The sequence below is a fragment of the Anabrus simplex genome, chromosome 2, assembly GCF_040414725.1.
Source record: "Anabrus simplex isolate iqAnaSimp1 chromosome 2, ASM4041472v1, whole genome shotgun sequence".
Taxonomy (NCBI): domain Eukaryota; kingdom Metazoa; phylum Arthropoda; class Insecta; order Orthoptera; family Tettigoniidae; genus Anabrus; species Anabrus simplex.
Genome location: NC_090266.1, coordinates 193,848,579 through 193,872,318, shown reverse-complemented (window position 1 = coordinate 193,872,318; position 23,740 = coordinate 193,848,579). Strand labels below are relative to the sequence as shown.

The window sequence follows — 23,740 nt, the reverse complement described above, 5'->3', positions numbered from 1 at the left end:
GCCGTTTTATCCATTTTATTTTGGTGCTCTACGGTGTTCCACTGAATATAAGCAGGAATGTGCCTCACACTTAGCAATTAACACTCATACTACATTCATGGGTCATGAAGAAGCCATTTTTGTTGTTTTGATTCCCGCCCCGGGAATCCCAGCATGCTCAGCGGCATAACGCGAACCATTAATACTCGAGTTCCATTCGTCAATTCTGTCAAAGACTTGGCAATTCTTTGATCGATTAGAACATGTTCTAATTCACTTTCAAGACTCTTGAAGACTTCTCAAGGCTTGTGAAGTATTGAAAGTGATTTGACAAGTAAACTGCTGAAGTATTGGCAATTATTCTTCTGACGTCGTGAATTTGACAAATATTTGTTTGTGTAAAAACAGACTTTCGCCTCCCCATTGTGAGCATTTTCTCCTCACAGTCGCCACATGCTTGGCCGGCAATCCTTCTCGCTACTTTCATATCTGTTACTTCCACTTAATGAATCGGATATCGTAAGTCCACATACCTTTCACTCCCGTACTGAAAAGTCAGTCTGAAATCACAGCGATGTAATAATAATTCCATTGGAAAACTCATTTCTTTCTTACGGAATATTATTGATCGCTTACTGGATGAGAGAGCCTCTAAAAGTTTGGGACTGTACTGTATAATACATGGTTTCAGAGGATCATATTACTTAGACGATTTGGTCGCTAGTTTGTCCGTGGAAAGGGTTGACTAGAAAAAGCGTTTTCTGTGTTTTCCTTCTCAGTCCCGTAAATCACCAACACAGATCCTGCCATTGTCACACGAACTTGATGTTTGTGAGTTTCTGAGTATTCCATGTTCGTTTTTCTTGATATCTGGAGCTTCTTACTATATTTAGTACCTGTTGTTGGAAGCATTTACGATTTAGAGGCTGTCTGATACTTGAAACCGACTGGGTTCTTTTTTTTACTGCTGTATTTTCACTTATTACAGTTGAAATGGGTTACATTCCTCCTGGAGTAAGTACATTATGCTACATACTATCAACTGGCATAAAAATATAGAAAAAAGAGCCATATTATAGAGTTGGGGGATTTTAATATTGGGTGCTTTAATTGTATTCACTACATATGTTCACGGCAACAAAGTAATTCGAGTATTGTTCTCCCAAATATGCCTATTCCAATCGCTCCCTTACTTTATACACCCTCATGGGTTTCTTTATAGGTTATTGGCTGTGAAGTTGTTGTTATGCCAACCAAGCAGTAGCTCGTGGAAATGGCCTGCCTTGCACCTTACCCTCCCTATTAGATATTGTAGTGTACCCGCTCAAAGCCCGAGTCCTTACCAGCATTTATCTCAGGGAGTGTTACGGTCCGAATCTATCGCAACTAATATACAATAAAAAAATTATATTTTGAGATATAAGATCTCAAACTAAATGTAAGGGCGCCATCCAATCAGTACTACAGGGTTGAACGGGACACTCTAATCTTTAACTTTAAGGCTCATCATAAAACACACAAATTATATATCTATTCAGATCAAAGGGAAATTATGAAGGCTCCATCCTAGGGATGGGGACGGATATTTAAACGGTCACCAAGGGTTTACTATTCTACAAGAACAAGAACCTGGAACTGTTTCCTTGCAAATGCTAAAGGAGCATTTTATTTAAGTAAACAAAATAATTTTTACACACAACAAAATCTGTTGACCATTGATTTGCCGGTAATTTGGCAAATTATTTCTGAAAAATGATTACATAATATTTATCACTTCTGACCACCCTTCCATTTGGGTGGTGGAACCGTTGATATCTGAAGATATCAGATTTACCTTCGTTAACACCATGACCATATTTGGTCGTGGACCAATTACCTGTTGGCTAAGTGGGCGCGATCACATGAACTATGTTATCGCCTCCACTTTGATTGAGATGAGACCAACCCGGGAAACTACAAACTCTCCCCGGGTTCCTAACCAAGATATGCTAATCGTTAGTTGAAGGAAACGACAAAGAGACTCTAACCTAATGGTCCAGATGTAGGGATTTGCCTTCATTTTACAACTATTAACTTAACTTATTATTCACAACAACTTGACAATATCACGTTAATTCGCCAGCTGTCTTCCCTAGTATCATTCATCATCAGCATCCGAAATAATAAAATAAAATAATAAAAAATATTATTATTATTATTATTATTATTATTATCAACATTATTATTAATAGTGGAGATCGTGATTATCGTAACCCGTAATCATCCTCGCTATAATACTTCAACTTCTCGCTCTTATTATTCTCATAAAAAAGTAGCTTCCTTTTTATTCTTCTTCTCCTTCTTCAAATATTCTCATTATTATTATTATTATTAGTTAAAAATCTCAAATTTTTCATTTCAACTCCCAACATCATTATTATGCCCAAAATATAAAAAAGTAAATACTTTTTCTTCTGCTTCAAATATTTATTATTATTATTATTATTATTATTAATAATAATTTAAAAAACTTAATTTCGCTTGTTACACGGTAGTCCACTCTATATATGTTTAACGCATAACCCCTTTTACTATTCCGATTTATTTTGGCACTAATCAATCCAGACATGATTTACTTGGAATATTATAATTATTAATATTCTTATGCTTTCGAGAATCTTTATTTTTATTCCCCATCTTTATAATTTAGTCACATACGTTCTCTCCCAAACAGAAATCACCAAGATCCGAATTCACATCGGTCGGGACATAATAGTGTTCGAACCCGCACCCTTATTTTCGTACTGTCGTTAATTCATGGAGACCATATGCTCCTAAGACAATTCTCAAATCCCATAACCCCTCGCAGTTGGGCAAATACCTCCAATCTCTGCAAGTGTTAAATTATTCCTTCCTTTTCCATTTTGAAGTCCATTTATCCATCGGAACTCTTCAAAACATTTTCACTAATTAACCCTCGGTGTGTGGACTCTATTCTGCCACTCAATACACCGGTATAGAAATACAACCTCTATGTAGGCCTTAAGATCCATCTATTTCTTCATCAACATCAGTACAATTCACTTTCATTTCGGGCCGGATTTCTGTCCCACAAAACTCCAAATCTCAACTTTTGGCTCAAATCACTCTGGGCCTCAAACATAGCGTGACCATATTATCAAAATGCCTATCTCGTTTCTACCAAATTTATTTATGATTATTATGGAGTCCAAAAGAACGTTAAATCAACAATTAGTGTTAAAATCGGATTCACTGTCCAAATAAAATATTCATGCCACATAATATCTCCACATTTAAATTACTTTAATTTACAATCATTCTATCCAACTAGGCCCGTGCCTTTATTCTCAAGGATTATTATTAAACACGCCTCTACACATTACCCAATATTAATGTAACTACTCCGCCACTTCTACAGATTATTATTTTGTCCACTGGCGAACTTCGCGATATTTACAAACAAATCAATAGACTTCATTCCGTCCCACAACAATTTAAATCACTTGGCAACCCTACCTCTGGATTATCTTAACAACATGCCTTAATATCTATAAAACATCCGATAACGGCAAAACACTTTGGAAGCACCTCTAAATGAATATTAACGTTATCTTTACGTGAGACGTGCTCCATATCATATCAAACAACTCAAGCACTTGAATGAACAAATCAACCCTACTATACTCTATTTAATAATCAATATTATGATGAGTGCTTGATCTAATTATGTACATATTAATTTGTCCCTTTGTCTATCTATCTTTGAATTTATACGAGCCAGAAACGGCTCGTTTCACAATTAGGTTACATGATAAATTAATATGATTTCCTCCCCCTAACGATAGCAATCTACAAATATTTTAAAAGGTTACTCATCTCTGCCCTTGTAGTCTGCTAAAACCGGACAAGGAGCCTAGCCCCTCCGGTTTTTAGCACTGCATTCCACTGGTATTCATGCCAGCTTGAAGAATTAATCCTTGACCCTTTTCAACTTTACACATTTTGAATAAAAACAAATAAAATAACTGTTGCACTCTGGAATAATTTCCACCCTAAATTCTACTCACAAATTTTACACTCTCGGCCTTGTATCTAGCCCACTTAATGTAGATATACATTCTTCATTCCTTTGCCGGACACTAGGAACATGGGGTACCTCGGGATCCCCTTTACAACGGCCCGTGCGCGCACTTGAATTTCCGTCACGCGTTCACACAGCTGACCAGGTATCAGTTTATAATCGACTGTTTACTAGGTGAAATACACCAAACACTCGTGATCGTTCTTACGTAACGTACTTCCTAATCTGTTGGTAGAATCTCACACTCCGTAAGTTATGCTTTACTGAGTCCTGTAACTATTTAAAACACTTCATACTAGTATACTGCTCAAGACTGTAATATGAGCTACATCACGTTATGAATCACTGTACTATGTAAAAATATAATACTTCAGAAGTTGTCACGCACCCCAGGCGTGGTATCAGCTCCGACACTTTGTCAGAAGTAGTTGTCAGTCCTTGTCCACGACCTCATATTTATACTTATAACCCCTCTCTTCCGAGTTCACAGGAGGTCATCTTAGGACGCGCAGCCCCGATATCCTCATATGACTATTTGCGCCTTTGCCAGTGGCTTAAATATGGGATTCAATGATGTAATTATGTTCTCAAAGGCTCTATACCAATTCTCAACTATTATCGTTCGCTGGTAATGGATATATTTGCGAATTTAGCTGCCGTATCCCGGCCTGGGATTTCGCGCTCTATTGTGGCGTCCCTGGCCGGTAGCCAATCAACGAATAGCGTCCATGAATTCTCAGAATTACACCATTCAATCTCCCGCAATTATTAACCTTTTATAAGTTTTATAATATAGTAAGGCTCCTAAATTCCACCTTATTCTGAATTGATAACTCACTCCCTTCTATCAGTTTAATCCGCGGAGTTAGCCTCGCTAGTGCTTCTTACAATACGAAGTTGTCGCCTTGCTTTGGTCAAGTGAATTTTTCCATTGGTCCACCTAAACCACGGGACCGGGAAGGCTCATATTTTTTCTTCCAGTGCCAACCCCGCGTTCAACTCCCGCTAGTACATGGAGATACCCTGCCATCATTTCTCAGAAATTTGCACCCGGCTCTTTGCGCTGTTGCCACTACCTATTCTGCCCGGGGCTATGAAAACTTTGGCAACAAATTATCCTCTCTCTTTCCTCGTTGTCACAATTTCTGAGAATTCTAATTCTGCCGTTCATTGTTTTTGTTAATCTCAGTGGAGACAACAGTCTGGTGTAGATTTCACAACATCCTCTCGACCTGGCCTGTACTTATAATATACGAAGTACGATCTTCTCGCTTCTGAAATTGAAATATATATTCCTCCATAAATAATTACAATTGCATGACGCTTATCACACCCCCACCAGGGCGCAGTAGAGGGATTCGAACCACTTCCAAAAGAAGACGATCATAGACACTTGTTCCAAGTGAAACAAGTTACTTCCTACTAAATGCTTTATTCCATACCCTGAAGGTGTACGGCGGACCTTCTAGACGGTGACACCCTCCTTCAGGCCAGGAGATCTGATAAACAAACGCAAACGAACTTTTTTTGTACAAGTTGTTTTACGTCACACCGACACAGGTAGGTCTTATGGCGACGATGGCATCTGCCTGGTGTGAAAATGTAAAACCACGGAAAAGCATCTTCAGGGCTACAGTGGGGTAAACAAACCTTTAGAGTACTGAATAGCCAGGTATTGGTCCATTTTAGCCTTGGGATAAATCAGGACACATCACTCGAAGCCATGACATCAATAGGCCTATCAGGTGCCTCCTCTCGCACTGCCTATTAATCGCTGTCCGGCTCCTTGGCTCAATGGTCAGCGTATTCGCTTTCGGTTTAGAGGTCCCCGGTTTCGATTCTCGGTCGGCTCGGAGATTTTATTCTTAAATGGTTATTTCCCCTTTCTTGCGGACTGGGTGTCTGTACTATAACTCACACACAACAATATCCTCCACTACAAAATCACGCAGTTGCCATACAAGGCAGATGCCGCCCATCCTCCACGGAGGTTCTGTCTTACAAGGACTGTACCAGGCTAGGAATAGCCACACAATTATTATTATTATTATTATTATTATTATTATTATTATTATTATTATTATTATTATTATTATTATTATTATTATTATTATTGAGGTTCGGATGTTAAGGAAAAGTCATTTATCATTCCTGTGGTCATTTGAACGAAATATGAAAAAGAACTGTGAATGATGGATCCCTCACCCTCATTTAAAGCAATTTTATGTTGCATATAAATGCATATTTCGGCCATTTTTATTGCTTTGGTCAGATTTTGCTCTGTTTAGTGATATAAGGTCATATATGGTTATATTTTGAGCCTTTTTATTCAAATAGAGGTGTCGTCTTTAACAAGATACATGTTAATCGCGTCTGTTTTCAAACATAGGATATCGAAATACTGTAGTAGATGCATTTTTCTTTCTTTTCCCCGTAAAAGGTAGCAGGTTTAGAGGACATGATTCCTAGAAGTAGGTGCTGTATACCATACTCCGACAATTACCAGAAAGCATGCTAATTCATTTTTGGCATTCGGGAGACAGTGGATTCGAACCCAACTGCCGGCAGCCCTGAAGATTTTTTCCCATTTTCACACCAGAAAAATGTTGGCCATGGCCGCTTCCTTCCCGATCCTGACCCTTTCCTATCCCATCGTCACCATAAGATCTACTGTATCTGTGTCGGTGCGACGTAAAGCAACTTGTTAAAGAAAATTCAATTTTGATTATTTTTTACGAAAACAGAATGAGAACTACGACTCAGGGCGATGATACTGAATGAATGTATAAAGTGTTAATTTACCTACTGGAGCTCTGTCAGTTTGCATGATTAAATGTGCCTGCTGTATAATCGCTTATCACTCTTTTGGAACGTCTAATGTTAGTAATACTCTTAATACTTGCTACCTAACCATAGAAATCTCAAGTTATATTTACCTTTTGTAAGTCATATTTACCTAGGTTTTAGGGCATATTTGGTTGCATATTTTTTACTCCTCTAGGCCATAAACTTCCGAACACTTATTATTATTATTATTATTATTATTATTATTATTATTATTATTATTATTATTATTATTATTATTATTATTAGTATTATTATTATTATTATTTTTATTTGTCTTCGTTTCTAAAAAGCACGCATACTGGGAAAGAAACGACATCATTCATTGGAATAGTCTACATTGTTTGTATGCAAAGGATTGGTCAGTACTTCAGGCATGGAGGGAACTGGAACACTATCTGTGGCTCGATGACAGGACAGAGGTCGAGTTATTTTGAAGATATATTTGTATTACAATTACACTTATGTTGTATAAAGTATTTGCATATTTTGAACTCATACCTGACAAAGATGTAAAAGTTTGCTAATTGTTCTTTCCCTTAGAGTTTGTAGGGAGAAACTTGGTTGACTTGATGGTATGTTCGAGGATAGAAGTGTTCTTATATGTTATCTCTCTTGATTTCCAGGTGCTTTCCTGATCCCCTACCTTGTGATGCTAGCTCTGGCTGGGAAGCCAATGTACTATCTTGAGTTAGCTGTGGGGCAATTTGGAGGTGTAGGACCCGTTGCATTATGGAATTGTTGCCCACTCTTTAAAGGTCAGTACACGTAAGTTTAGTCTTACCAGGACAAATCATGTACGTTTGTAATTTTTTTCAATGTACATACAAGGCGTCTTTTACAAGAAGGACCATAGTGTTCAAAAGAGTAATTGTGCTGCTGCTACTTGCTGGGTATCATCTGACGTAACAATTTTGTAAGAAAAGAGCCACAGTTCTCTGGTATTCATTACTGAAGTTTTGCCACTTTCACGAAAACAACCAAAGTTCAGATAATTGTTCAGAAAAACTGCCATTCCGAAAGAAAGCAAAAGCTTCAACGAAACTGAAAGGAGTAATAATGATATAATCGGAAATAACTACGTGTTTGTGAAGATACGCCTTACATAGGCTGGTCCGTGGGAGGACGTGTACATAAGAAAGAACAAAATTCCCTTCAAATTTATTTCGTAGCATAGTTATGAAGAGGCTTCAGCTCTAGCACCGGCTAAACCTGAAGGTGTGCAGAGGCTAGCTCCCGTCAACAAGAAGTACAACCTTAAAATTTGGATATCAAAGCTACCACTGATGTTGGAGACGATGATGACAACAGCAGTGAGGTCAGTGGATACTGAAACTTAAAAAGGAAGTGTGATGATCTTTATGCTGGACTGAGTGCCATAATTTTAAACAAGTTCCTGTACACAAACATCTGCCATTTGCCAGTTCTTTATTTTCTATAACATAAATACTAACCCGCCTTATGGACATGGTCATCAAGACGTCGAGTCGATATGGTCTCACTGTGGTTACCTGGTTCGAGTCCCGTTCATATAAAAAAAATTCCATCAGAATGTTGGCTGAAAGGGGAGGAGAGGTGGTGGTATACAATTTATAATCACTAGATTGCGTGCAGAAAGCTTGGGTTCCACTCCTAAACTCTCCGCGCAGTGTTCATATGGAGTGTGGTCATATGACAGTGTTGATTCATCCGCCCGATGGGGACGTAAAGCCTTCAGCAGACTACTTCGTGTTATTCGATAGGAGTAGGTTAGGCTATGTGTCGACACCGAGTTTTGCCGTCTCCTAACCTCAATATCTTCATCATCTCACACCCAGAGTCGTAGGTTGCCCATGGACGTCAACTAAAAGACCTGCACCAGGCCTCTCTTGAGGTCACACGATATCAATCAATGCTGATACATGTTCAATTTAATGCTTTGCTGATGCTCAAAATGCATTGCATTTTAATACAGCAAATTATTTATTTATGTTTTACCTTCCTGCCAGTTATTTACAAAAACTTAAATAATAGCGAGTGAATAATGCAAACTAATAGGCCTACAAACGTAACATCGTTCGTATAATACACAACGAAAACGCGCAGACTTCGAAAAACTATGTGTAGAATTCAGGAAGTTTTCTCGATTTCCTGAAAATGTTGGGGTTTGAACTGCACTGTATAAAACGCCTCACATCATTTCAGAAGAAATACGGAGAAAGGATATGAAAAGATCTGAAAGCATACAATGACGTTCGTAAACACGAGTAACCCAAAAGTATTTAACTATATATATTTTATTCTGTGAAAGGAGCATTGCATGTTTATATATTCATTTCGAATTAATGATGGAGATTAATTGGCTCACATATCTTAAGAAATGAGGACTCTTCTAATACAACTGGAGAGAGTGACGTTAAGGACATTCAAAATGTGACGTTGGAGCCGAATCATGAACATACACTGCCAAAATGAAAAGCGAAGAGGTTCTGCAACTACTAGGAGATAAGTATAGTTACCAGGCACCATTCCAAAGAGAAAAATCAATGTGATCGGTCACTTGATACATCACTCTGACTGTGTGATCTTATTGGAGAGAACCGTGGAAAGCGTGTGAAGAAGAGGGATTCCCAGAATTATTTACCTGTATGACATCAATATTGTACGGCAATCATTAAAGGAAAATAGAAATAATTAATTAAACGGGTTATCTCGCCATAACCTACGATTGGGAGTTTAGTTTTTTCCAGACGGGACAGAAAAGGAAAATAACAAACACAACCAACATGAGCCAGAAAACAATAACATCACTTACCATAATAGAAATCCCGCTGGAAAACAGTTCATAACAAGACTCGTGGAAAGTGCTGTACCACAGAGCGCGGAACAAAATGCTTAAACAGCGCAAGCGAAAGAGAAAATCAACGAGATGCTGCGCTGATCTACCAAATAACAACACCCTTTTCAAAATTTACTCAAACATTATGTTTTAGTGAAAAGAAAATTCAGATATAATTAATATACATTTCAAAAGGAAAGAGAGAAGTACTGATGTAAAAAAATTATTAATTAATCATCTTATTGACAATAAGAAAAGAAACTCAATACCTCGAACTAGGTTTTAGATTGAATCATACTCTGCATACTCTGCTTAAAGGAATGTTAGTGATTAGTGCCTTGCAAAATTAAACTAATTATTAATTAATTACTTAATGCTCAAATCATTTTTAGAGTAGTTTAAAAACTAACGTGGTTAAAGAGGTCTAAAACCAGTGATTCTTCAATCGAGGTAATGTTGAAGCTAACTACATAAATACAGTTATTTTCGCATAGTATGAAATATACACAGGATAGGGAGAACAACTTAAGTTAAAACAGTGGACTACCGAAGGTATATCACCCAGAAATAATGACAAATACTGCAATATGTAAAGAGGTAAACCTAATAACCACAACAAGTAGAAGTGAAATGGAACGAATACCAAAAGAAAACCGAACAGAACGTGAATTTAAAATAAGGCTTGACTTCAAAATTACAGTACCACGATTTTAAAGATTTAGACAGGGAAAAATTACCGCCAAATCAAACATCTTGTACTGTTTATTTAACGATTCCGATTAATTATTTTTCACTTAAAAAAGGATGTAGATATTCATCAAGGTTACACATTTAAACTACCTGTATGCATGTTAATATTGTACGAAAATAAGAAAACTATACAGTTAAGATTACACAGGAGGTAGAAACTAGAGTAACTGTTTAACACAATAGAACGAAGGAGAGGTGAATGAATAATATGGAAATTACCCTATTCGGTAAGTGAGATATTTATGTGATTAAGAATTGGTCAATAAGGTGATGTTTTGGCAGTGTTATACGTAATTTAATAGGCTAAGAAAACAAATACAAGATGGACGCTTATGAAGTAGGTGAAGTAGTCATTAATAATTTATACATGGTAAAGATTATACAAGTAAAAGTCGAGAAATATAAAATACATCCACAAAGGAAAAAAACGAGAGAATATAAATAACCGGTTAATAAGTCAGCAGCAAGGGAAAGGATAAACCCAATCAAGGAGGAAAGATAAACTCGGACAAACCAGTAGTAAAGGGGGAAATAAACATAGTTACGTTAGTCAAATTAATCCTATTACCAAAACACCGCATAGTGAGAAAAATCCATCGAGGGCAAAGAGAAATGAATACAATAAAACGCAAGGCTATATGCGCGGGACAAGTGAGTATGTTGGAAAGGAGGTTTGGATAGTCAGTACATAGTTTAAATACCACATCGGTCCGTTGCACCGTTTGTATAGCACATTCGGTATCAGAAGTTTCCAAATTTGATCAAATCCGTGAAATTTTCACAGTAGTATGTATGAAATTTAAACACCAATAGAGCGAAGAATTAAAGAAACAAGGTGGCAAGTAAATCTTGAAGAAACTTCACAAGACTAATGTAAAAATAAGAGAGTTGCCTTACTGGATGCAACATAATGGATATATCTGAAAACCCGATAGATCGCGCTTAAATGCTTCTACCAGTAATTGCGATTAAGCACATGTTCAAAGAGCGGCAATATTAAGAAAAAATCATACTTATTCAAGAAATGACATGAAGAATACCACAAGGCATATTAAATAACAATGTTTTTTGCTTTACGTCCCACTAATTATTTTTACGGTTTTACGAGGTGCCGGAATTCAGTCCCGCAGGAGTTCTTTTAGGTGGCAGTAAATCTACCGACACGAGGCTAACGTATTTGAGCACCTTCAAATACCACCGGACTGAGCTAGGATCGAACCTGACAAGGCATATTAAATAAAGAAGTAAATAGACACAAATTTCCAAAAATGCATAATGCAACTACATCATTAATAAGACTGTAGGATAACGACACTAGGCCCACCAACTAATGATTTAAGGAGAAGTAGAAGAAGAGGAAGGGAAAATGGGCTGAAGATTAAAATACTTGAAAATATATGGTTATAAGAGTATGGACTATATACCGAGATGTAAATACAGCACGAATATTTGGTTTTAAGAAATTAAAATAATATGCAAAAAATGAAAATCTCCTTGTCATACCAAAATTCAATCAGTACGATTGTGTTTCCTGAACTTTATTTTAAAGTAAGACATTGCCCATTCCACGAGCTAGAACTAACTGACGGTCAGCGGATTGTTAACCTTGTGCAACAATAGATCACGTGACAAATGAGCCACACTAGTCTTAAGGAAACCCGATGGATCACGCATAAATGCTTCAGTTGGTCCAGTTGAGTGCCCCGGTTGTGTGCGTCCGAGTGCAGTCTAGCGGATAACAGTGAGCGACATCAAACGAAGACTGTTGGAGTATGCGACTGACACACGAGTGATGGTGGCTTATTGTGACGGACAGTGGACTATATGCGATATAAGAAACACTGTAGTGTGTAACTGTGTAACTAGTGAGATTGTGAGTGCGTAGGTGATTGAGAACGCAAACTGTGAACTAGTGTATCTGTTAGTAGGAAGTGCTAGCAGCTAAATGAATGTTAGTAGAGTAAAACGCTACCGGTTATGTGTTGTCACGCTATAGGCCCGTCACAACTGATGTCAAAATCGGGATCCACTGGTTGCGTATTTCGTTCTAGTGAATAGCAAAATGGATTCCGAAAATCTCCAGGCTTTTCTTAATAAGTTCTGGCTACTCGAAAGAAAGATCACTGGTGAACTTAAATCCAATCGAGACTAATATTAAGGGTGAAATGAAGAGTCAATTCAAGAGTGAAATGAAATCTAACCAAGACCAACTAAAATCGGAAATAAGTGAAAAAAAAATGTGGACGGTTAAAGTTAGAAAAGGACGTACGCTCCCTCGAAGCGTAGTTAAAGGGTGACATCATGCAGGACGTTAACGAACTGGTCGAAAAGCAGTTTGTTGTGGAAGCCGGAGTTCGAGACCCGAGGGTATAAATAAGTGCCAGACGTGGAAGAATGACGACCATAGAGACCAGTACAAACCCCACCAACGGCGATGGGGGCTCCAGCGTCGCGAAGTTAAAGCCCCATGTTGCGAAGGGATCTTTTCCTGGGGATCTTCCCGGACCTAGTTCGAGGCTGTCTGCGAGCACAAAGGATGGACATCGGAGGAGGGAGCCGTACATCTGATAGCCGGGCTACATGGGCGAGCAGCCGAGATACTACACAGCCTCCAGCCGGGTACCACTTATCAGGATATTGTGGGAGCAATCGACGGGCACTACGATGCCCACCAACTGGCAGCCATCTACCGTATCCAGTTAAGGAAGAGGACCCAGTGCGCTAATGAAACGCTGCAACAGTGCTCTGGATGGGTAACCTCAGGATCACATCAAGCGCGAGGTAGCCTACATTTTCAATGATGGGCTCCGCGACGCCAAGATCCATCGAAGGCAAATGCTTAGGGGGGAGCATAGCCTTAGAGGGGCGCTGACGATAACACTAAGGATGGAGGCAGTGAAAGGTCCACGGCACAGTAGCAAGGATACGAGCCGTCAATGGCGAGGACGTACCTGAGGCTCCCGCAGTAACAGCAGAGAGACGCACACCACCTCCAAGACGCCGGGATATCACCTGCTGGTACCGCGGCGATCGCAGCCTTCTGCGGAAGAACTGCCGTGTGAGGGGTGGCATCCGATCACGGAGACGAGTATGGGCTGACAAGGAGAGGAGCTCGTCGGCCCAGTCACTACCATCCCCTCACTACACACTAAACGGGGTAACCGAGTACAGCGACGACAGTCTGATCGCCGACGGTTGGTTCGGGGACAGGCCCTGCGGGCGGCATTAACCATCGCCAAGGGACAGCCTGAGAGGGGGCCAAACCGGCCTTACGTGCTGAGAATAACTTCGGGAGACAACATTCCTATCCTGAAGGAGACGATACTCGAGTATGGCTCCTGCGAGTCTGGGCCTTCGTCGTTGCCATCACTGACGAGGTCATCTTAGGCCTATACGCACCACAGGCGTACGAGGTGACTGTCGACGTGGGACATGTGCTGGGGCTCGGTAGGCAAGAGATAATGTTCCGACGACCCGGAAACCGCCTCCGAGTAGCTAGAATAACGCTTCTCCGCGAAGAGGTGATACCCGCCTACAGCAAGGTGGTAGGGACGGTACGGATGGAGGGACCCACACATGGAGCCAGCATGCTGGTGGAATACGGACCGACGACCACCGAACAGGGACTCTACCTGGCCAGCACACTCACCCCGGCATTAATCTGCGTGCCGGTACGAATAATGAATACTGAATTCGAAGCCGTGGGATCAGATGATACTCACGAGGGATAACTTTGTTCTCGAACGCTCGGAACCGCACGCAACCATGCTTAGAATAACAAGCAATTATAAACAAGACAGTGGTGAGCGTCATTTCCATGCCAAACGTTGCATTCTACCTCAAGTAACATTTTAATAGAGAGAAACAAAGTAACAAGATATCAATACCATAGGCAGAAAATTATATGTAATTTAATGGCGTCAGTGTACATTTTCAATAAGCAGCGTCAAAAACTCTCTGCTTAAAGTACTCATAATAGCGCAAAACACACATATACAGCAGTACCACACACCTGAAAGTGCTTATATTAGTCCTCAAAGTGCAGATGCGGGATTTCGATGAAGTGGTTAAAACAAAGTGGGAGAGAACAATGTGCACACCTCACTAAAGCCACGTTATCACATTCCAAATTACTTTCGCATTCGCGCAGTCCAATATCAAAAGCCACACTAATTACATTTTCAAATGATGATGTTGGTATGTCAAAGTCATAACCTGGCTTTCGCCAAGCATATTGCAACGTAGGCTTATACGTAGGTGCAGCAAATTGATGGTAAATCACAGAGTGAAGTTAAACGATGAAATAACGATCGTGTACCTTCATTTGTGGTTTGGAACCTTGTAGTCTTACAAAAATCAGTAATCCTTCTGATGTAAAGTTTATTTTGTCGAAAGAAGTAAACATCAAGGGGTTGGCAATATTTTGTTGTTTTCGGTGCCAATATCTTCAGCGTAACATCTTTGTTTGGAAAACTTGCATCTAGAAGGGTACGATCTGTATGACCTACCCAGGAATTACACAACAATAGGCTCTTCATTTGTTACATGTTCGCCAAGGACTGAAATTAGAAATCGTTTCATGTGTTCTTGAGTCATTTTTCCACTTTTACTTGCCTCCACATGAATGTTTCATGGACAGGTTGTTGCAAGTTTCTTTAAAATATTTGGACCTAAAATGCCTCGTGTCTCTTGAAAACAGATGTACAACTTGTTTGCTAGTCTGCCTGCCATTGATAAAGCCACATCAGTTGTGTAGCTGTGGGTAGAGCTATGTACAGACTGAAATACACTACCTGTAGTTTTCTCTCCTCTGTAAGACAGTGTTGATGCTGCAGACATTTCATATTGGAATTGACTCTGGTCACTGTTCCAAACATTACCATTCTCCACACCCTCCTCTGTTATAAACATCTTCACTTCTTCCACAAACTGTTCTGCCTTCTGACGTATAATATTATCGCCTTCTGTGTCCTTACGTGTGTTAAATGTAGTAATATGCCTGGATGAAATGCCATATTCAGCCTTAAGATGATCGATAAAGGAAATGGAAGCTTTGAAATTGACCAAGCCAACCATTTTAGCCCCTTCTAGTGCCCACAACTGCAGATGCCAATAGTGAACTGTAGATCCATACCTCCTTGCACCATCAAATTGCGATTTTACATACTCTTTTATAGTTTGTAATTGCGACAGTCTGTTTCCTTTGAAACGGGCACCTGCTCCCCGTTTCCTAGGCACATAATTGTCCGACTCGTTGGCTGAACGGTCAGCGTACTGACCTTCGGTTCAGAGTGCCCCGGGTTCGATTCCCGGCCGGGTCGGGGATTTTAACCTTCATTGATTAATTCCAGTGGCTCGGGGCTGAGTGTTTGTGCTGTCCCCAACATTCCTGCAACTCACACACCACACATAACACTATCCTCCACCACAATAACATGCAGTTACCTACATGTGGCAGATGCCGCCCACCCTCATCGGAGAGTCTGCCTTACAAGGGCTGCACCCGGCTAGAAATAGCCACACGAAATTATTATTATTACAGTAGACACATAATTTAGAATTAATGTGAATTTGATTTACTTTTTATGCACTTATAGAGCTTCATTAGTTTGCTATAGGAACTGAAACCACGATTGTAATAGTCCTCATAAATGTTCTCTAGTACGCTGTCATCAATATCTTTTAATACACTGGACCTCGTCTTTTTGGGTGGAGAGAGTTCGTACTCACTTTGCCTTGACTGTTCCTGTTGCTCTGGAGATGAATCTCGTGTACTGCTTCAAGAGCCACCTTCAGGTTCAGGTTCCTCCCGTCCTTCAAAATCCGTATATCTATCCAGCGTAACGTCGTGTATTTCTGTGTCATCGCCATTATGTTTCTGAATTATTATGTTATTAATATATCCGCGAACTCCATATCCTGGGCCCCGATGTCATTTCCATATTCAGCACGTCGCAACTTGGTCCCTAATATTTGGGCCACATGCGTAGGATTAATTCCCTTCATGATATCACTGTACTGTACACAGTAACTCGCTTGCGAAGACTCCAAGAGACAAATACGTACTGCAGCTATACCAATCATGCAACTGGAGCACTGATTAGTGCAGCTACACTATGCCACCGTCTAGTGGCGCTAGCAGACAAGTGCATGGAAATGAAGCACACCACTGTTTTGTTTATGATTGCTTGTTATTCTAAGCATGGTTTTGAGCGGTTCCGAGCGTTCGAGGTCAAAGGTGTCCTTTGTCAGCGGGACCGAGGTTGGGACGTGTGAACCAGCCACGTGTGCCGTTCCAGTGGATGACGAACACTCCCACGCCCCGGAAGCAGATGAAGATTCGGACAAGCTCCGGAAGATTATCTCGGACGCTCCGAAACACCTGCAGGTGGGACAGCTCGGGGAGCTTAATAATGCCACGTGCTCCAGGACATATGACTACGGAAGGACGGGTAGGGTGTAAACTGGTGTTCATTAAGAACTAGTGGTCAGAAATATTAATTTTAAACAAGGAAAGCTGTACAGCCCTCAGAACCGCCCAGTACCGGCTTACATTCTCGTTCGTTGGTCAGATCCATGTAAAAGCGTAACACCTGAAGAGCAAGGGAAGATGGAGAGAGTGAAGGATGGGAGATCTAGCATGAACCAAACTCGCGCAGAGGGAAAGGTACTTGCTTCCCCGCCTGCCCGCACGCCCCCATGGCTAGATCTTGAAGATGAGCTAGAGAGGGGAATGGGGGGAGGAACCGCATGGGTTCCTTGAATGTAACAGACGTACTATCGTACGTCAACTCATTGAGGGTCAGATTCCCTTGTTTCTTTGTAATTCTCGTGAGCGAAGGCTGGCTGAAATGTTAGCGGTCTTGACTATGATTTCATTATCAAATAGCATCGTGCTCGAACATTGTAAGAAAGAACGGCCCTTGTTTCCGTCAATATAGGTCCTATTAAATTAAACTACTTTAATTCTTTTGGATGCACAGTCAAAAGAAGAATTAATATATCTTGTACTAAAATGTGCATGGATATCAAATTTGGAAGCACGAAATTAAGATGAAAGACGGTAATATTTACTAAAAGCTTAAGGCGAATTGTGTTTCATTTAAAGACGTACTCTCGTACTGAAATATGCTTTTCTCTTAATATAACTTGGGAAATGGGAGATAAATTAAATGGGATAAAATTACGTATAAAAATAAAAGACAGAGGCAATGCTTACTTTTACCAATACTTGTAAATAATGAGGAATATACTTCACAATGCAAAAGTGAAGAATAATGATAGGTGAGTTGTAATAAAGAAAATATATTCTCATTATAACATAATGAAGTGTCTTAAAGTAACGAAGGCATGCATTTTGTATGAAAGAATAAATAAATGGAATGAACGCTTCCTACGCACGAAAATAATTGTATTCTTAACAAATAAAAGGTAGAGTTTAACATTAAACAATGCGCTAGTTTTACACAAAAATAATAATTTTGTGGCCAATTAAATAATTGGAGGAGCTAATCGGGAGGAAATGGAAACTGAATGGTTCTTCATTATTTGATCAATAGGAGAGGATTTTCATTTCTGGTTTCTAAAAGAGTTCTATATTGCTCCCTAGTTGTTTTCTTACGTTGCATCGATTTTCTGTGAGGTTTAAGTCCTCCCCCCCCCCCCCGTGCCGTGTTCCTGGCATCTTCTTATCCAAAACTGAACTATGTCTTCTGAGCGACCGACTGCTTCAGCAATATTTGATATCGGACGACCACATTCCCGCATACCTGCAACGCATCCTCCGGTCACCTCTAATGTATAGGGCTTGACGGACCATATATAAGAAATGGTAGATGTAACTCATGTATACTCCATTCACTTGAAGGAGGAAGGTGGGTTATTTGAAACTTGCGACTTACTCATATGCTTTTCATACGGTCGGTTGTGGCCCCTTGCGCACAGACTGTGAAGACAGATGGCAGTACGGTGGTAGAGTAAAGGTACCAAAAACTCACAACAGTCGCCGGCTACTGAAGCATTTCAACGTCTGTATGCAACTACGATGTTTTAAAGAGTTTGGAAACACTGAATTACATGAGATATTTGTATTCATGCGAGACTGATTATGATTAGTATTCGAATGAGTCGACGTGCTGTGTGGTATTGCTATATTGCCGCAAATACATTACAGGTCCAGAAGTTATTCACAGGCGAAAACATGCTAATTATTATTATTATTATTATTATTATTATTATTATTATTATTATTATTATTATTATTATTATTATTATTAATGTCATAACCTGGCATTAAATACTTATCTTTTCTTTTAATTTCCTTTCATTTCTTTACACGAACTGCCATATGATATAAAATATTCCTTTTTATTATCACATTTTTTCCGCCTTTATAACGCGGTTGAATTTTAAATAATTGCTGAGTTTATTTACAAAAGGGTGCATTATTATTATTATTATTATTATTATTATTATTATTATTATTATTATTATTATTATTATTAATGTCATAATATCATAACCTGGCATTAAATACTTATGATCAACAGGGACAGAAGTGTGTTTGAAAAATCGATGCTATGGAGTTATTATCAGCGCTGATCAGTCACTTAAATGCCGTATGTATTGGGACATGCACATTTCCTCACAATGAAATTATAGTTAATTAATTGTTTCCCTTGATTAGGAAAAGCCAGTAAGGCCATAATGCGTAGTCAAAATGGAAAACACACAGTGATTTGATGAACAAAGGGCAAAGGCGGGGGAAGGGGGTGAGGGATCAGTAAAAGAACAAGCCACGCCACACACATGGCGTTCCATATTTAAATTGGACGAGCACATGATGTTGTGAGGGTAATATTAGTGGATATTTTTGCTCAGAACATAAGTCTGAGCACTGCAGCCCGCCACCCACTCTGAGCAATAGTTTTCCATCAACAAACGGATCAAGAAATATTAATGAGCTCTTGGCAGATAGTCCTTTCTTCGTCAACGTTTCTAGGCCTTGCTTGAAGAATTCCATTTGAGCATCATTCACACATACCAAACTAGCACTATGCACTTCATCTGCAATCAATGGTCTATGTAATCTATTCTCCTTTACCCGACAATTATGAGAAATCTTAAGCAATATGCAGTCATCATACATAACTTAGGCCATGAGGAATACGTAGTGAATACTGTGAGAGGAACGAATGCTTTTAGGAAGCTGCTCGTTGCTTCCACCTTACCTCTTCTTCTTTCTTGAGAGGTTTCTGTTGGCTTCAGCCGGTTTCCTTAATCAGTCTGAGCCGTTCCAACATAAGCTGAGATCCTTGAGGTTCCTAGGATTAACACCAAGTGATATTAAATCTGCATGATTATCCTTGCTGCCGACGTGACTCCAGTCACTCAAATTGGTAATTTCCCGAATATGATTTACCTGTTCGCAACAAATGTTTTCCATCCCTTAAGTGAAGAAGTAAGCCAAGAAAAGGTTACGCTTCAGTCAGACCGAATTCTAACATCGTGAAATTGCCTCTTTAATGCCCGTTTTGTCTTCTGATACAACTCTGTAAGTAAGAAAACGCCACAAATTTCTAGTCTGGGTAGCGATTGTTTCCTTAAGGAAGATCTTGGGATATACTAAAGACAATACCACATCTGAAGTACTTATTTGATTATTGTTTGCATGAAGGAGCTATAGCAGCCCCAGTGTAAATAGGAAAGGGTGATAGACATCAAGCTAAAAATTACAGGCCAGTCAGTTTGAAGTGCATTGCATGTAAACTTTGGGAATGCATTATTTTATATTATATTAGGTATGTTTGCGAAATTAATAACTGGTTCGATAGAAGGCACTTCGGGTTTAGGAAAGGTTATTCCACTGAAGCTCAACTTGTAGGATTACAGCAAGAACAGCAAGAATCTTGGATTTAGGAGGTCAAATGGACTGCATGGCGATTGACCTGTCTAAGGCATTTGATAAGGTGGATCATGGGAGACTACTGGCAAAAATGATTGTATTTGGACTAGACAAAAGAGTGACTGAATGGGTGGCTATATTTCTAGAAAATAGATCTCAGCGAATTAGAGTAGGCGAAGATTTATCTGACCCTGCAATAATTAAGAGGGGAATTCCTCAAGGAGGAATTTTTGGACATTGGCGAAACGCGAAATGACCTCGATAATGTTGTTAAATGGACAGCAAGCAATGGTAATATGATAAACGAGGTTAAAAGTCAGCTTGTGTGTTTCACAAATCGGAAAAGACCTCTCAGTTTTAATTACTGCGTTGATGGGGTGAATGTTCCTTGTGGGGATCACTTTAAGTACCCAGGTGTTAATATATGGAAAGATCTTCATTGGGGTAATCACGTAAATGGGATTGTATATAAAGGGTACAGATCTCTGCACACGGTTACGAGGGTGTTTAGGCTTTGTAGTATGGATGGGAAGGAGAGGGCATATAATTATCTGGTAAGACCCCAACTAGAGTATGGTTCCTGTGTATGGGAACCTCACCAGGATTACTTGATTCATGAACTGGAAAAATCCAAAGAAAAGCAGCTCTATTTGTTCTGGGTGATTTCCGACAAAAGAGTACATACATACATACATACATCATTATTATAGACTGTTATGCCTTTCAGCGTTCAGTCTGCAAGCCTCTGTGAATTTACTAAACGTCGCCACAATCCTCGATTTGCAACTAGTGTTGTGGCCTCATTTATTTCTATACATTTTATCTTAAAACCGTTAGAAACTGAGCCTAACCATCGTCGTCTTTGTCTACCCCTACTTGTCTTACCCTCCATAACAGAGTCCAATATTCTCCTAGGTAACATATCCTCCTCCATTCGCCTCACATGAGCCCACCACCAAAGCCGGTTTATGCGTACAGCTTCATCCATCGATTTCATTCCGAAATTGGCCTTCATCTCTTCATTTCGAGTACCCTCCTGCCATTGTTCCACCTGTTTGTACCAGCAATCATTCTACTTCTTTCATGTCTGTTACTTCTAACTTATGAATAAGATATCCTGAGTCCACCCAGCTTTCGCTCCCGTAAAGCAAAGTTGGTCTGAAAACAGACCGATGTAAAGATAGTTTCGTCTGGGAGCTGACTTCCTTCTTACAGAATACTGTTGTTCGCAACTGCGAGCTCACTGCATCAGCTTTACGACACCTTGATTCAATCTCACTTGCTATATTACCAACCTGGGAGAACACACAACCTAAATACTTGAAATTATCGACCTGTTATAGATTTGTATCACCAATCTGACATAAGTTCTGTTGAATTTCTTACCTACTGATATCAATTTAGTCTTCGAGAGGCTAATTTTCATACCATACTCATTACACCTATTTTCAAGTTGCACGATATTAGACTGCAGGCTTTCGGCACTATCTGCCATTAAGACCAAGTCGTCAGCATAGGCCAGACTGCTTACTACATTTCCACCTAACTGAATCCCTCCCTGCAATTTTATACCTTTCAGCAGATGATCCATGTAAACTAGGTGGCATATTATAGCCTTGTCTAACCCTTGTAAGTACCCTGAACCAAGAACTCATTCTACCATTAATTCTCACTGAAGCCCAATTGTCAACATAAATGCCTTTGATTGACTTTAATAATAATCTACCTTTAATTCCATAGTCCTCCAGTATAGCGAACATATTTTCCCTCGGTACCCTGCCATATGCTCTCTCTAGATCTACGAAACATAAACACAACTGCCTACTCCTCTCGTAGCATTTTTCAATTACCTGGCGCATACCGAAAATCTGATCCTGACAGCCTCTCTGTGGTCTGAAACCACACTGGTTTTCATGCAACTTCCTCTCAACGACTGATCGCACCTTCCCTTCCAAAATGCCAGTGAATACGTTGCCTGGTGTACTAATCAATGAGATACCTCGACAGTTGTTGCAATCCGTCCTATGCCCTTGCTTATAGATAGGTGCAATTACTGCTTTTGTCCAATCTGAAGGTACCTTACCAACACTCCATACTAATCTTACTACTCTATGAAGCCATTTCATCCCTGCCTTCCCACTATAATTCACCATTTCAGGTCTAATTCCATCTATTCCTGATGCCTTATGACAATGGAGTTTATTTACCAACCTTCCACTTCCTCAAGCGTAATTTCACCAACATCATTTTCCTCCTCCCTATGAGCTTGGCTGTTCACAACACCACCAGGATGATTTCCTTTTTCATTGAGAAGGTGTTCAAAATATTCCCTCCACCTCTCCAGCGATTCCCTGGGATCTATTATGAGTTCACCTGAATTACTCAAAACACTGTTAATTTCCTTTTTCCCTCCCTTCCTAAGATTATTTATTACTGTCCAGAAAGGTTTCCCTGCTGCTTGACCTAGCTTTTCCAGGTTATTACCAAAACCTTCCCACGACTTCTTTTTGGATTCAACAACTATTTGTTTCACTCTGTTTCTTTCATCTACGTAAAAATCCCTGTCTTGTTTGGAGGCATTTCTGATAAGCCTTCTTTTTACGTTTACAAGCTGCTCTCACTTCATCATTCCACCAAGATGTTCGCCTTTTGCCATCTTTACACACAGTTGTTCATAGACATTCCCTTGCTGTTTCTACTACAGTATCCCTGTATGCCACCCATCCACTTTCTATATCCTGAACCTGCTTACTGTCTACTGTTCGAAACTTATCACCAATCATATCCATGTATTTCTGTCTAATTTCCTCGTCCTGGAGATTTTCTACACTCGTTTGCAGACAGATTTTACATTCTCTACCCTAGGCCTAGAGATACTTAGTTCACTACAGATCAGAAAGTGGTCTGTATCATCGAAAAATACACGGAAAACTCGTACATTCCTAACAGATTTCCTGAATTCGAAGTCGGTTAAGATATAGTCTATTATGGATCTGGTACCCCTAGCTTCCCATGTGTAGCAGTGAATAGCCTCATGCTTGAAGAATGTATTCGTAACTCCTAAACCCACACTAGCACAGAAGTCCAGCAAACGCCTCCCATTCCCATTAACTTCCATATCCTCCCCACATTTACCAATCACCCTTTCGTATCCTTCAGTTCTATTCCCAACTCTCGCATTGAAATCGCCCATTAACACTATTCTATCCTTGCTGTTGACCCTGACCACGATGTCACTCAATGCTTCATAAAACTTGTCAACTTCATCCTCATCTGCACCCTCACATGGTGAATACACGGAGACAATTCTATTCCTAATACCTCCAACTGACAAATCTACCCACATCATTCGCTCATTTACGTG

The 23,740-nt window shown here is 39.7% G+C and overlaps 1 protein-coding gene across 1 annotated transcript in view; it reads left to right on the top strand.

Annotated features, from left to right (window-relative positions):
• The window catches only part of LOC136863481 (sodium-dependent proline transporter-like), a 206,613-nt gene that overhangs the window by 9,013 nt on the left and 173,860 nt on the right, over nucleotides 1–23,740 (top strand). The window contains exon 3 of the mRNA XM_068225959.1: nucleotides 7,531–7,662. Within this exon, the coding sequence (XP_068082060.1) occupies nucleotides 7,531–7,662 (132 nt within the window). The remainder of the gene's footprint in view (nucleotides 1–7,530; nucleotides 7,663–23,740) is intronic.